This window comes from Lemur catta, chromosome 1, assembly GCF_020740605.2.
Source record: "Lemur catta isolate mLemCat1 chromosome 1, mLemCat1.pri, whole genome shotgun sequence".
In the NCBI taxonomy this organism is placed as follows: Eukaryota; Metazoa; Chordata; class Mammalia; order Primates; family Lemuridae; genus Lemur; species Lemur catta.
In genome coordinates, this window is record NC_059128.1 from 243,093,551 (window position 1) to 243,109,008 (window position 15,458).

Here is a 15,458-nt window from a genome sequence, read left to right on the forward strand (position 1 = left end):
GCATTAGTAATTTATAATGGAATCAGTGCAGGTTGGTGGAACTGTTAATGACAAACAAGCCAGTGCCCTTTTTGTGATGTTTTGATCATGCATAAATAAAATGAAGTATATATGCATGTATATATTAAATGTATGTGTATATATATTATATGGATGTGTATATGTATTATATATTAATATAAATATGCATATGTACATGTAATATATAAATAATATATGTAATAAATGTATCTATATTGGTATTACATAAATATATATTATAAGTAGGTATATATGTATTATAGGTATGTATATGCACATTTGGTGATAGGCAAGTGTTGTAAAATGTCAACCATTTTTAACAATTATTCAATTGTTTAATTGGCTAAAAATATATATGGATATTAGTTGTATAATTCCTTCAACTTTTCTGTAGGTTTGAAATTTTTCAAAATAAATTTTGGGATAAATGCCATTAATCCACATCTCTCTTGAATCTCTGCCCTATTTCTCTGACCAGTTCACAGCTTAGACTTTTAAAAAATTTCCTTTCATGCTACTTTTAGTTATGCTATATACAACTTAATGATTAAGACCATGGATTCTGGATCCAGGTAGCCTGGGTTTGATTCTTGAGCTATACTGTTATATTTCTGTAGATAAATTATAAAATCTCTCTGTCCTTCAAATTTTTTCAGTGGCATGATTAGAAATTAAAATATAGTAATAAGAGTAAAAAATTTAATAGATGTGCTGAATAATAAAAGGGATACTACTGAAGAGCTATTTGTAAGCTAAAAGAATGTCTGAGGATTAGTTCATCAAAATTTCATTTAAAAACAAAAAGAGCAGCTTTTTAGATTGAGGCTTTCTGCCTCTTGAACATGTAACAGAGATATATGAAAAATAAACCAATTCATTTTCAGAGCCCAGCAAAAGTCAATATGATGAATTGAATGCTACCCCAAAGAAAAAAAAAGAATGAAGATTAATTTAAAATGGAGTATAAAGAGACAAATATGAGAGATAGCCAAGAGACATGAGTTTGTCTGTTAGTATTTATTCAGTTGTGAATAAATCATCTTTGGCAAACAAGCTTAAAAGGTAAGAAAGTCTATTGGGTTATACAGCCAGAAGGGATAGTTTATTCCAGAGATTTTGGGTCTGTTTCTCTGCAATTTCCTCAGCTATGGCCTTGTTTGAGTGATGGCACTAGGCTGGTTTCCCTCCCTCTTGATGATTAAATCAAATTGCCTGTGCCAGATTTCGCATCCACACACCATGACATTCAGAGAGAGCAAGGCTGCCATTTTTGTGGCTCTTTTGTAATGTAAACGAACATATTTCTCAGAAAATTCCAGAAAAATCACCTCTTTTGTCTCACTGGCCCCATATAAGTCACAAACTCTTCTATCAATAGATGTCTGGGATTCAGCATTGCTAAGAGTTGAGGGTGGATGATACAGGAGTACATTTTTAAAATCATGGCATTATTAGAATAGGGAAAGGAAATCAATGGATGTAATTCTGACAACTAAAGATGTCCACGAAAATAGAGGGTGTATTTGAAAGTTCAAAATCCATCTAATTCAGAGCTTGTCAAACTTTCTGGTATCTGGATTTCTTTATATTATTAAAATGATTTAAGACCCTAAAGAACTTTCGTTTATGTGTGTTATATCTGTCAGTTATTACCATATTAGAGATTAAAACTCAGAAATTTAAAAATATTTATTAATCATTCAAAAATAAAAATAATAAACCCATTACATATTAACTACCATAATTATATTAAAAACATATTGAAGGAAATGTTTGCTGAACGCCCAAGTATGTCAGGCACTATTTGAATGCTGGTAATATAAAATCAGATATAACATCATTCATATAGAAGAAGGTAGGCCTTCGTTTTATTATCCAACAGTTATAATTTACTATTTTTTACTTAAAATGTTGCTTATATCTGTGCACCCCTCTCCTTTCTTACAGTATTCTCCAGTTCCAACTCTCATCACCTCATATATGATTTATTGGGGTTAGTCTCATTGCTTCCAGTCTCTTTCCAATCAATTGCCAGGTTGGTTTTCTAAAGGATCAATCAAATTGCTGTGCTACCAAGAAGACTCCAATGTCTCTTACTTCTAAATCAATTAAGATTCCTTAGGGTGGTGTTTAAGATCCTCAGTAACCTGATCCCAGTAACACTTCCACCTTTGCTTTCCATTGTCACCAAGAGCTCTCCCCTACAGTTTTGCCACCTTGTAGACCCTGTCAAATTGTTCACCTCCTTCCTCCCCCACTCCCAGCATCACACTCATTTCCATAATCATTGTTTCTTGTCTTGCTCATTTCTGTTTTCTCCAAATATCAATATTTTTTCCATCTTTTAAGGCACAATTTACTTAAGATGTTACTTAATTAAATACCACAAGCAATAAAATCTTCGTTTTCTGAACTCAAAAGCTTGTCAAGAAAAGGCAATATTGAGTCAAACTCCAGCTCTATCTCCCAGACCTAGATGAACTTAGGCAAGCTACTTAACATTTCAAAGCATGAGTTTTTTTTACTGAGGAAAAGCATAAGAAAGAATGGCTAACTGGTTGGGAATATGTATGAAAAGTCTAGCTCAGTGCCTAGCAGATATTAATAGTACATTTTCAGTAAATTATTTTTTCTTTCACATTGTACATTTAATAGATAAATAAATATTTTTTAAAAGTTTAGGATTTTAAAAATTTTTTGCCACATTTATACTTAAACAGCATCTTCATCTTTCATTAATGCTATGAATATATCAATACTTTTCATTGGAATTAGTATAAGTATTTGGTACTCCTGATGACAAATGAGGCAAGTAATGATATCAGGGAGAAGACCAACTTGATTTAATCGATATATTCAGAAATTATACTATCATAGGTGATGGCCAAATAAGTAAACTACATGAACACATTAAAATTTATAATGATTTCATTATGAATAGCATTATTTTCAACCACAGAGTGATAAATCACCATTATCAGATATTCTATCTTAGAGAACTTGACAGTGAAATGACTAACACTAAATATGAAAATATTCTTGATTAGAGAATACATATTCTGCATGAATACATTTTCAAATATAAACTCTTGAAAGAAATCAAATAAAGTTGAGAATCAAATTCAAGCAGACCGTTTACTTCTCACAGATTGTGCTGCTTAAGAAGGGACTAATATTTGAGAACTTGAATTGTGCCTGAGTTTGCAAGATTATGCTTTGGGATTCTAGAAATTTACCAACAATAGTAAATGGAGGCTTCCTTTATATATACTATTACTCCTACTATTTGTTGGATATGTTGAAAATTGTGAATAATTACATTCTGACACAATTTGAGACCTCACAAATAATGATTTAGTTCACTCCTGATGAACTCTAGTAGCTTAGACTTTGAAGAACATTTTAGCAGAATCTCTTTTTTCCAATATTTTTGACTCATACATCATGTTTAATAATTTAATATTTTATACTCAAAGTGGCCTTTTCCCACTTTCTCAGTATCTGTTAGAATAAATCAAATAAGTTGAAATCAGTTTTCCAGAGGAGATGATACTTATTTCAGAATGTTACAAAACTTTTTCTTCTCCATATTTTTTTCATAACACTTATTACTTCTTTATTTCTTAGACTATAAATAAAAGGGTTTAATAAAGGAATTACTAAAGTATAAAACACAGCAACAGATATATCTTTATCCCCTTCATTAACTGCACCTGGTTGAGCATACATGAAGAGAAGAGAACCATAGAATATTGAGACAGAGAGAAAGTGAGATGCACAAGTAGATAAGGCCTTGCCTCTTCCCTTTTCGGATTTCATTGTGAATATTGTGAAAAGGATGTAGAAATAAGAGACTAGGACTATAGCAATAGTAAAGACTTGAATTGACCCTGCCAAAATAAGTAATATCAATTCATTAATATAAGGGTCAACACAGGAGAGTCTGTACAATGGAAGAACATCACAGAAAAAGTGATTGATTTGATGAGACCCACAGAATGTTAACCTAAATAGAAGCCCTACTTCAATCATAGGATGCAGATTTCCAGCTATGTAGGCTCCTGTGGTTATCTGAATGCAGAGTTTCCTGGACATCATAGTGTGGTACTGCAGTGGGCTGCATATGGCCACATAGCGGTCATAGGCCATTGCCGCCAAAAGAAAGCAGTCTGCAGTTTCGGCAAGGCAAAGAAAGTAAAATTGTACCATACATCCGTAGAGAGAAATGCTTCTGTCCTCAGAAAAGAAGTTCTCTAACATCTTGGGGGTAATGGCACAGGAGCAGCAGGAATCCATCAGAGCCAGGTTGCCCAGAAAGATGTACATTGGTGTGTGCAGACGATGTTCTGTGTAAATTAACACCACCAAACCAAGATTCCCCACCATGGTGATCACATAGACGACAAAGAACACCACGAACAGAAGGGTCTTCAGCGCTGGGTGATCTGTAAATCCTGTGAGGATGAACTCAGTTGTCAAGGAGTGGTTGTCCTCACTCATCTCTACCTTATCTGTTGAGATAGAAATCATGATATAAGATATAACAGCATTTAATTTTCCTTTCAATATCTTCTCTTTACAACAGGTAGAAGAGTTTCTTCTTCATGTTTTCCTTGCTGTTTCTGAAATATATCCGCACATACTACTAGGGGACATTTATCCTCCTAAAGTGTCAGTGTCTATGACCTTTAGTTGTGACCCCGAGGATTCAGAGGACATTTTGGTAATTCCAGGGAGGATGCTTAAAGTGGAAAAGGTTCACCTTTATGAATTTATGCATAAAAATCTAGGATACTATATTTGGTTCATTGTTCCCAAATAATTTCAGTGTCAGTCTTGTATTAAAGATTCTTAAAATAGAGTTAAAATTTTTAAATATATATACATACATATGTATGTGGGAAAACAGTTATATATAACTGGGAAAACAGTTTTTATATCTTTTCTCAGTGGAGAAAATGTTTTAAAAAAGCATACAACATATATATTAAATTTATATCTTAGAGATTGCATAAAGTTCACCCAGGATTGAGGACCGGGACTATTCAACTTTAAAGAAAATTACCTCAGAAATCTAAAGAAATAAACATCAATAGATTATCACCTCTCTCATCCCTTTCCCCAGTGTCATACCCATCTTCATAAACACTGACTGTCCATGCTGTTATTACCATTGATTTTTTTCCTTTACTGTTTAAATACTTCCTCCTTTTTGTACGGCATAATTCTCATGCAATGCTATTTAATAAAGTTTTAACTAAATTCCCCAGGTCACACATCTCCATTTTCTATATTGAAGAGCATGTCTTATATACCCAACGCAGTTCAGAATATCTTGCCTGTAATCTACACTGCCTTTTTTTTTCATATGTGTCTGCCCAATTTTCTTATTATTTGTAACCATTTTGAGGTTAGTCATCACATTTCTGTGAAAAAGCTGTCAGATGCTATGGGGGAATATGTAATATTACCTTCAATCTTAGCTCTATCCCTATGACCTGGGATGGGTAAATTATTTTAAGTATTATACCAATGGTCCTTCATACCTCTGTGATCTCTGCAAACTAAGACTGTTAATTATACAGAAGAGACTACAAAGCAAATTTTTTAAGATCATCATATAAAAAATTTAGGTGTCTTTTTTTTTTTATCTGAACTGACTCTTTTCTACTAGTTTTCTGTTTCCTCAGAAAATTATATAAGATTTTCTGAAGTATACCACAGTAGATTAAAAGCAAATAAGTGAAAGCAAGCTCACCTTTATATTATAACTTTCTAACACTTAGAAAAAAAGAAAATTCTTAAATCTTAATAGGATTTTTGAATTCAAATTTTATTTTGCTTTAAAAGGTTATTTCTGCTCATTACTTAGTGATCCATTAGGACATATTGAGTGATAATTCTAATCATATAAATTCTATGGTCAAAATAGGTTTATATTTTTATAATTAAAATATCAAAACAAAGATATTGCCTGAAAATCTTATTAATTAATTTGTTTTAAAGTATTAAATATAAGCCATTTAATTAGTCAGTTAAGTTAGAAATAACTTTTGATGTACATACCTGAATTATTCAATAGAATTTCTTTATAATCTTACTTGTATGCTTTGAAATTCTATCTTATGATCAGAAAGTCAGATGAACTGCAATACTGTGCCTCAATCTAGTTCTCCATAGCATTCAATTTTGAGAAGAGCTAGAAAGATAAGGAAGAAATGAACTTTAGAACAATGGAAAATGCTAAATAATTCAAATACATAAATATTTATGGTTGCTAAAATTAAGAGTAAAAATAAGTTAGCATACTTCTTTCACCTAGATTTTACTGAGAAGAGCTTTGTGACAGCTTATTGTTTGCTTTATGGTGTAGGTTTCATAGAATTTAAGAATATGAACCTTGGTCTTTAAAACATTTGGGATTAAAAGAATGAAAATCTAGGGGACTACTAAAAGGTCAGTGTCAATAATTATGTCCCTTACACTGCAAAGTTAAAGTTTTTCATCAAATCCTAAAGGGATTTACCTGCACTGACATCAATAAATTTCTGTGGAGAGATTTAGTCCTAAAAACATATAAACCACTTGAAATTAATTAAAAATGCCCTGTGAGACAATGAGGTGAAAGCAAATGACCTTCACTAAAGTCTATTGGATGATCATTTTGCTGATTCATATGAAGCTAACCTCATTTTTACAATTTTCTTCACCATTTTGTATATGAAATGTAAAACAGGCAGAAAATAGTCTTGAGTTGGTTTGGTCCATTACTGGAGGAAGCAGAATTAATATGGTTCATGAAAAAATAGTATTTAAAGAGGATAGAAGGTGTAGAAGGTTCAACTAGGGTCATCAGATTCTTCACTCTGTGAGTTGGATTTGTCCCTCCTACCTACAATGACTTCAGTGGAACTTTGATATTATTATTTAGTTTCCCATATGAATAACTGAGATTATTCTCCACTCTTTTCTGTTCATACTAGCTATCTTTTACCCTGTTATCTTTCCTTCTTCATACCACTAAAGACTCTTCAATAAACCATATATTTATGTGTTAGTACACCTGTAATTCGTCAGTCCTTTCCCACCACTGCCATTAGCATATTGGCTTAGAGGGAAGAGCTTTTTTGATATGTTCAATCCTGTATTTTCAAAACATTGAATAGTGTCTGGCACTTTGTAGTACTCAATAAATACTTGTTGAATGATGGGAGAAAATAATACTGCCCTGCTCAAGGATTTATAAGATCCCTCACTACTTCTCAAATCCCAACCATTTTTCTTATCTTGGTGTTCTAGACACTCCACAGTCTGTCTGTATCTTATCAACTTGTTTTCTCCCTCATCTCAGGGAACTTGGCCAGGTGCAGCCCTTCACTGTTTGTTGTGCACTTGGTTAATCAATTTGCTAACAATGTTTCTATTACCTAAAACAACTCCTCCCTCTTGTTCCATCTCAATTCTATTTATTTTTGAGCTCAGTTATTATCTCCTCTTTGAGGCTTCTCCTAATCTATGAAATCAAATTGATTTTTTGTCTTCCTGGTCTACACAATACTTATATGCTTTTATAATATCCGTGTCACTTAATAAGATGTGAGTTGTATGTTTCATGAATGTGTAAATCTTGATTAAATGTCCGTGAGTCATGGATAAGTTCATAGATCTTTTGGGCACTTCACAGAAAACTGAGCTAGATCCTCAATACATACTTACTATATTGATTGCTAAAATTTCACTTTTGTTTTCCTTTACTCTCTACTTATAACACACAGGGGACTGGAAAAAACAATGGGTAGAGAGTTCACAGAGAGGTAAGCAGGGTGCGGATAAGAAATTCTTAGATTTTAGAAATAAATGGCTCCTGACAAGAGCCATCTGGTTGGTGAGAAAGACACACAGGTTGCCACCTACAGTCAACTCAGGCTGTGACATGAAAAAGGGTAAAAAAGTTTTATAAAAATATAGGAATGCAGGTGAATGGTGACCTTAGGAATAAAGAAAAATTCCTCAATGAAAGTGTCATCTGAGATGAACCTCACAGGATAAGTAGGATTATAATAGGCAGAGACCATGAGGGACTGAAGTAGATGAGGGAACCATAGGATAAAAGTCTAGAATCTTGAAAGCAAAAGACCTAATCAAAAAATGAATAGTAAACTAGGGTGGGGGAATCTTATGGGTACATGATTATAAGAGGACTCTTATAATCAATATAAGGGGAATGGGGAGTTAGATTGGAAATTTTTCTGTTTGGATCTCTCCCATTCATCTTTTCCGCCTCCACCATTTTACTGAAACTTTCGTCTGAGTTAGGTCACAACCAACTCTAAATGTCACCTTCAAAGAACATCTAGTGATCTTCCTAACCAAGCTGTAGTGTTTGCTACAACCGAAAGTCTTTGCCTCTGGCTTCTATGATAATAGTATTCACTGGTCCTGTCTTCCTAACTGTTCCATCTCTCTTTTATGGTGGATTGTTTCTGTCTTTTCCCTTAATGATGCTTCTGTTCCCCTTAGTTCTATCCTTAGCCTACCTCTTTCATTCTAGAGTTTTCCTTAGATGTTCTCATCTACTCTTGTTTTTTACCTGTTGTCCATCTTCTTGTGGCTTCACTAAAGGAGGGATTCATAACAATTTTGATTATACATCCATATCAGTAGAATCATTTGGAGTATATCCTAAATATATGCATTTTACCTAAAAATTGGATAGATGTATTACTATACTAAATTATTATGTGTATTACAAAAATAAAAATTTAAAGGCAAAAGATTAAATAAAATAAATGGTATTAAATTTTGTTTATTCATGACACAAAACATTGTTTATAATCACTATTAGTAGTAAATAATGTTATATTTAGCAAAATAAATGTGGCTTATTATTTTTGAAATCTTAGCTTAGATTGTAATGTGCTATAGCAGTGCAAGGACTTGTTTAAATTCATTTCCAAACTTTTCTTAATGTCTGACACAGTTGTAAAAGATCCTACTTACAGGTACCTCTGTCTAAATGGGAGAAGAATGACAGTTTTGAGTGGGTTCCAGAATAGAAAAGGCCTCTTAGGCAGGTTCAAGCTGTGGTATAAGCAGTCCTGACATTTGGGCCGTATGATTCAGCAGACCAATGGTATTAGAGACACATGGAATAGGGATAGATGCGGAGTTAATGTAAAGTTTATGAAAAACTCTGTTAAAAATTAAATTTATTCACATTAATAATTTTAAAGAATCTATATGAACAAATAGCAATTCATGAATTCAGTAACCCCCAATCAAGGATTGTGGTTGGGGCTCCACTGGAAGGCTTGAAGGAAAGGCTTTATAGGATGAACAGAGAAGAAAAGTAAATAAATTAATCATTTGGTTACAGTAATGTAGTTGCCTTATTTACTACCCAGGTGGACAATCCCTAGTTATGTAATTAGAGGTTAATTGATGGTTTCTGATTGGTTAAGATTAAGTTTCACTTCCTCTAATTTCGTCATTTACAGCAAGACATTCAAGTTAGCTTTTGATTTGCTTACATAGGACCCCAGGCCTCAGAGCTCACCTAGATCTAATAGCCTCCTATTTAATCATTTTATTGATAACAATTCACTGCTTTTGATCAGCCTCTCATTTATGAAAGATTGACCAGAAGTTGGGTGTGAATACCACTCTCTGTCACAGTTGTGACTGGTTTGTCTTTGTTTCACTTTGAAATTCCCAAGTCATGGATTTATTCATGAAGTTCAAAGAATACATTTTCCTTTTGTTCACATTGTTTTTTGTTGTTCTAATTGCAAGAAAATAAACTGGTGTTTGTTGGTTGCTGTAAATATACATTGAAGATTCTTGAGAGAACACAGCATACCAGGGAGATTACGATGCCTAACAGGAGTACAAAACAAAGTGACTAAAGTATGCTAATTAGCCAACGCCACCAAGAACAAAACCAACTAAAATCAAATAAATTGAATAATGAATTAGAGGCGAATTTAACCTGTTTTAGCCAGTCGGCTTATTTATTAATTTCTTGTAATTGAGTTTTTATATCAGATGTGTTTATCTAGGTACAACAGGAGGTGTTAGCTATGCATAGACTCCTTGTTTGGCCAACAATTAATTTAAAGCAATCGAAAACTATTCAATACTTGAGGAAGAGAATTTAGAGATCTTTGTTTGTCAGCTATAGTCTTAGCTGTGTAATCAGGTGTAATAACTAATGTGAAAAATGAATTTTATTTATACTACTCCAAACCATGGAAAAATAGACCTAACAAACAATACCCATCCAGCATGATTGATACCTACTGGTAAGTCCCTTTTTGATCTGTGGTGTAGGATTGGAGGAGTAGACCAATCCTTAGCTTCTCACTGGTTACGGGGTGACAGTGACACTGGTCTGCATTGGCCTTTCATCCTCCATTTGTTAAGGCATGGAATGACCCATGTATATGAATGTTTGTTAAATCCTCCAAAGATAAAAATGTACCCTTGGGGTACACAGGGCCTCCTTTTTGGGTGACATTTATGGAGCAATTTGTTAGAATATAGGCATTAGCAGTTTCTAACCAAGAGACACTGATACTGAGTTATTACATATTGAGAGGCTATCAAAATACATAGGCCAATAGGTATTCTTACAAATAGTGTTATTTAAGCTTTCCTTCCTGTTGCATAGTTCCTTTATAATATAATCAGAGGATCTGGTCTTCTGATTATGTGGTTAAATTAAGACAAAGAATAAGAATTACCCTGATATCAAAACCAGACAAGGACACAATAAAAAAGAAAACTACAGGCCAATATCCCTGATAAATATAGATGCAAAAATCCTCAACAAAATGTTAGCATATTAAAACCAACAACACATGAAAAATATAATTCACTGTGATCACAGGGATGCAAAGATGGTTCAACATACACAAATCAATAAATGTGATACATCACATCAATGAAATGGAGGACAAAACCATATGATCACCTCAATAGTCACAGAAAAAGCATTTGATAAAATTCAGCATCACTTCATGATAAAAATCCTTAATAAACTGGGCAGAGAAGGAACACATCTCAATAATAAGGCCATTTATGGCAAACCTATAGGTAACATCATACTGAATGGGAAAGACCATCTTTCCCATGGTCTTAGTCTTTCGTTCTTAGTCTTTAGTTCTTAGTCTTTCGTGTAAGAACTAAAATAAGATAAAGGTACCTACTTTGACAACTCTTATTCAATATATTCCTGGAATTCCTAGTCAGAGAATTCAGGCTAGAAAAATAAATAAAAGTAATCCAAATCAGAGACGAGGAAGTCAAATTGCCCCTCTTTGCAGATAGCATGATCTGATATATACAAAAATCTAAAGAGTCTATTGTAAAACTCTTAGAACTTATAAATTAATACACTCAAGTTGTAGGATACAAAATCAAAATACAAAAATCAGTAGTGTTTCTATATATCAATTATGAACTAGTTGAAAAAGAAATCAGTAAAGTAATTCCATTTACAATAGCAACAAAAAATAAAATATCTAGGAATATATTTAACCAAGGAGGTAAAAGACCTCTGTAATGAAAACTAAAAAACACTAGTGAAAGAAATTGAACAGGATACAAACAAATGGGACAATATCCCATGCTCATGAATAATATAAATTAATATTGTCAAAATGACCATACTACCCAAAGCAGTCTACAGATTTAATGCAATATTTATCAAAATGCCAATGAAATTCTTCCACAGAAACAGTAAAAAATATCCTATTAAAAATTTGTAGGTGAGTACATGTGGTGCTTATTTTTCCATTCTTGGGATACTTCATTTAATAGAATGGGTTCCAACTCTCTCCAGGAGAACAAAAGAGATTCTATATCACCGTTATTTCTTATAGCTGAGTAATACTCCATGGTATACATATACCACATTTTACTAATCCACTCATGAATTGATAGGCATTTGGGTTGTTTCCACTTCTTTGCAATTGTGAATTGTGCCGCTATAAACATTCGGCTACAGGTGTCTTTTTTATAGAATGACTTTTGTTCTTTTGGGTAGATGCCCAATAATGGGAATGCTGGATCGAATGGTAGGTCTACTTGTATCTGTTTAAGGTATCACCATATTGCTTTCCACAGAGGTTGCACTAGTTTGCTGTCCCACCAGCAGTGTATGAGTATTCCTGTGTCTCTGCATCCACACCAACATGTATTGTTTTGGGACTTTTTGATAAAGGCCATTCTCACCAGAGTTAAGTGGTATCTCATTGTGGTTTTGATTTGCATTTCCCTGATGATTAGAGATGTTGAGCACTTTTTCATATGTTTGTTAGCCATTCTTATATCTTCTTTTGAAAAATTTCTATTCATGTCCTTTGCCCACTTTTTGATAGGGTTGTTCAATTTTTTTCTTACTGATTTTCCTGAGTTCTAAATAGATTGTTGTTATCAGTCGTTTATCTGATGTGTAGTATGCAAAAATTTTTTCCCATTCTGTAGGTTGTCTGTTTGTTAATTGGTTTCCCTGATCATCACCTAAGTGCACATTTGGGAATAACACCAATTGGGTATCGGACTGAAGTGGGGGGAGGGGGGAGGGGATGGGTGTATACCTACATGATGAGTGCGATGCACACTGTCTGGGGAATGGACACACTTGAATGTTCTGACTTGGGGGGATGGGGGGGTGGGGGGAGGGGATGGGGGTATACCTACATGATGAGTGTGATGTGCACTTTCTGGGGAATGGACATGCTTGAAGCTCTGACTCGGGAGGATGGGTGGGACATGGGCAATATATATAACCTGAACTTTTGTATCCCCATAATAAGCTGAAATAAATAATATAAAAAAATTAAATAAAAAAAATTTGTAGGAACCACAAAAGACTTTGCATAGCCAAAGCAATACTAGACAAAAGAACAAAGCTGAAGGCATCACACTACCTGACTTCAAAATACAGCTGACCCTTAACAGAACCTGGGTTTGAATCATGTTGATCCACTTATCTGTTGAGATTTTTCAAGAAAATAAGAATTGAAAATACGGTATTCTTGGGATGTAAAACCTCCATATATGATATGGAGGGCCAACTTTTTGTATACACTGGTTCCACAAGGCTGACTGTGGTACTTGAGCATACAAAAATTTTGGTATACATGGGGGGTCCTGGAACAAATCCTTCACATATACCAGAAGACTACTATATACTATAAAGATATGGTAAACAGAATGGTACTAATATAAAAACAGACACACAGAATAATAAAATAGAACAGAGAAACCAGAAACAAATCCATATATTTACAGCCAACTGATTTTCAACAAAGACATCAAGATATACATCTATGAAAGGACACTATTTCAATAAATGGTGCTGGGTAAACTGGATATTCATATGCAGAAAAATAAAACTAGACCCATATTTCTCATCATATACAAAAATCTACTCAAAATAGATTAAAGACTTAAACATAAGATTCGAAAGTGTAAAACTACTAGAAGAAAACCTAGGGGCAATTCTTCAGGACATTGGTGTAGACAAAGATTTTATGGATAAGACCATAAAAAATATAGGCAATAAAAGCGAAAAACAGTCAAATGGGACTAAATTAAACTAAAAATCTTCTGCACAGCAAAGGAAAAATCAACAGAATAAATAGACAACCTGTAAAATGAGAGAAAATACATGCAAATTATTCCTCTGACAAGGGACTAATACCTAGAACATGCAAGGTACTCAAACAACTCTACCAGTAAAACATAAGTAATCCCATTAAAAAGTGGGCAAATTCTGTATAGGCGTTTCTCCAAAGAAGACATACAAATGGCTAACAGGTATAAAAAAAATGCTTAAAATCACTAATTATCAAGGAAATCCAAATCAAAATGACAATGAGATTTCATCTTACCGAGTTAGAATGGCTATTATCAAAAATACAAAATAACAAATGCTGGGGAAGATATAAAGAAAAGAGGAGTCTTATTTACTGTTGGTGGGAATGTAAATTAGTATAGCCATTAGGAAAAACAGTGTGGAGGTTTTGCAAAAATTTAAATAGAACTACCATATGATCCAGCAGTCCCACAACAGGGTATTTATTCAAAGGAAAGGAAATCAGTATATCAAAAGGATACCTGCAACCCCATGTTCATTGCAGCACTATTCAGAACACCCAAGATATGGAATGAACCTAAGTGCCCATCAGTGGATGAATGGATAAAGAAAATGTGGTATAAATACATAGTGGAATAATATTCAACCATAAAAAGAATAAAATCCTGTTATTTGCAGCAACATAGATGAAACTGGAGGACATTATGTTAAGTGAAATAAGCCAGACACAGAAAGACAAATATCACATGTTCTTGTTCATATGCAGGAGCTAATAAAGTTGATCTAATGGAGGTAGAGCACAGAATAATAGTTACCTGAGGACAGCAAGGGTGGGGTGATGACATGAGATTGGCTAATGGGTACAAACATACAGTTAGATAGATGGAATAAGTTCTAGTGGTCAATAGCACAGTAGGAGAACTATAGTTAACAACTTATTGTATATTTCAAAATAACTAGAAGGGAAGATTTGAAATATTACCAATATAAAGAAATGATAAATGTTTGAAAGTATGCTAAATATTTTGATTTGATCACTACACATTGTGTGCATGTATCAAAATATCACATCTATGCCAAAAATATGTATAATTATTATATATAAATAAAAATTCAAAAAAAGTATAAATGTGTCTAAGAGTCTAACTATATAAAGGGGAACAGCTCCTCAATCTAAATGGATGGTCACATTTGGGATTCTGGTAAAATCAGTTACAGGATGGACTTGAAGATCCTTTCCATTGTTTTGATTTGGGTTTCACATGGCAAACACAGTAAAATTCCTTGCTGAAGCTACCAATTGTGAAATTCTAATTATAGCATTATTTTGGCATGCACAGGTGAAAAGAAAAAGTGAAATGCAAAAGAGAAAAAGGGATAGGAGCATTATGAAGAGTAGGGGAAGAAACTCTTGATCCATGACCTTGGAAAAGCTATTTACCTCCAGGAGCCATCTCTTTCTGGGGAGAGATCTCCTTCATCAGTTTTACTTGGAGATCTCCAGTTGGCATAAAGTTCCAAGAGTCTGGAGGCGTCCTTTTGATCTGAGAAACAGGAATCTAAGACTCGAGGCTCTGAAGTATGAGTGGTGAGGAAAACTTGTTACAGTCCATTCCTATGAGGCTCAAGAACAGTCTTTCTTTGATGTCATTTCCAGAAGACCCAATCTCCAGGTTCAGTGCTGTGGTGGGTCACAGAAAGCTTCCTTTACCCAGTGGAAATATACTTTGACATAATGCATCAAGGCCTTACAATATTGAGTTATACAGTATTTACAAAATTTAGGAGATACATGAGATTCTATAATTTAGGGCATAGGGTGTTAGCTTGTGCT

At 33.7% G+C, this 15,458-nt stretch overlaps 1 protein-coding gene across 1 annotated transcript; it reads right to left on the reverse strand.

Annotated features, from left to right (window-relative positions):
- Positions 1 to 3,579: 3,579 nt before the first annotated feature.
- LOC123642280 (olfactory receptor 5K3-like) lies at positions 3,580 to 4,521 on the reverse strand. The gene has a single exon (XM_045557254.1). The coding sequence runs from the start codon at positions 4,519 to 4,521 to the stop codon at positions 3,580 to 3,582; it is 942 nt and encodes a 313-aa protein (XP_045413210.1).
- Positions 4,522 to 15,458: the final 10,937 nt, after the last annotated feature.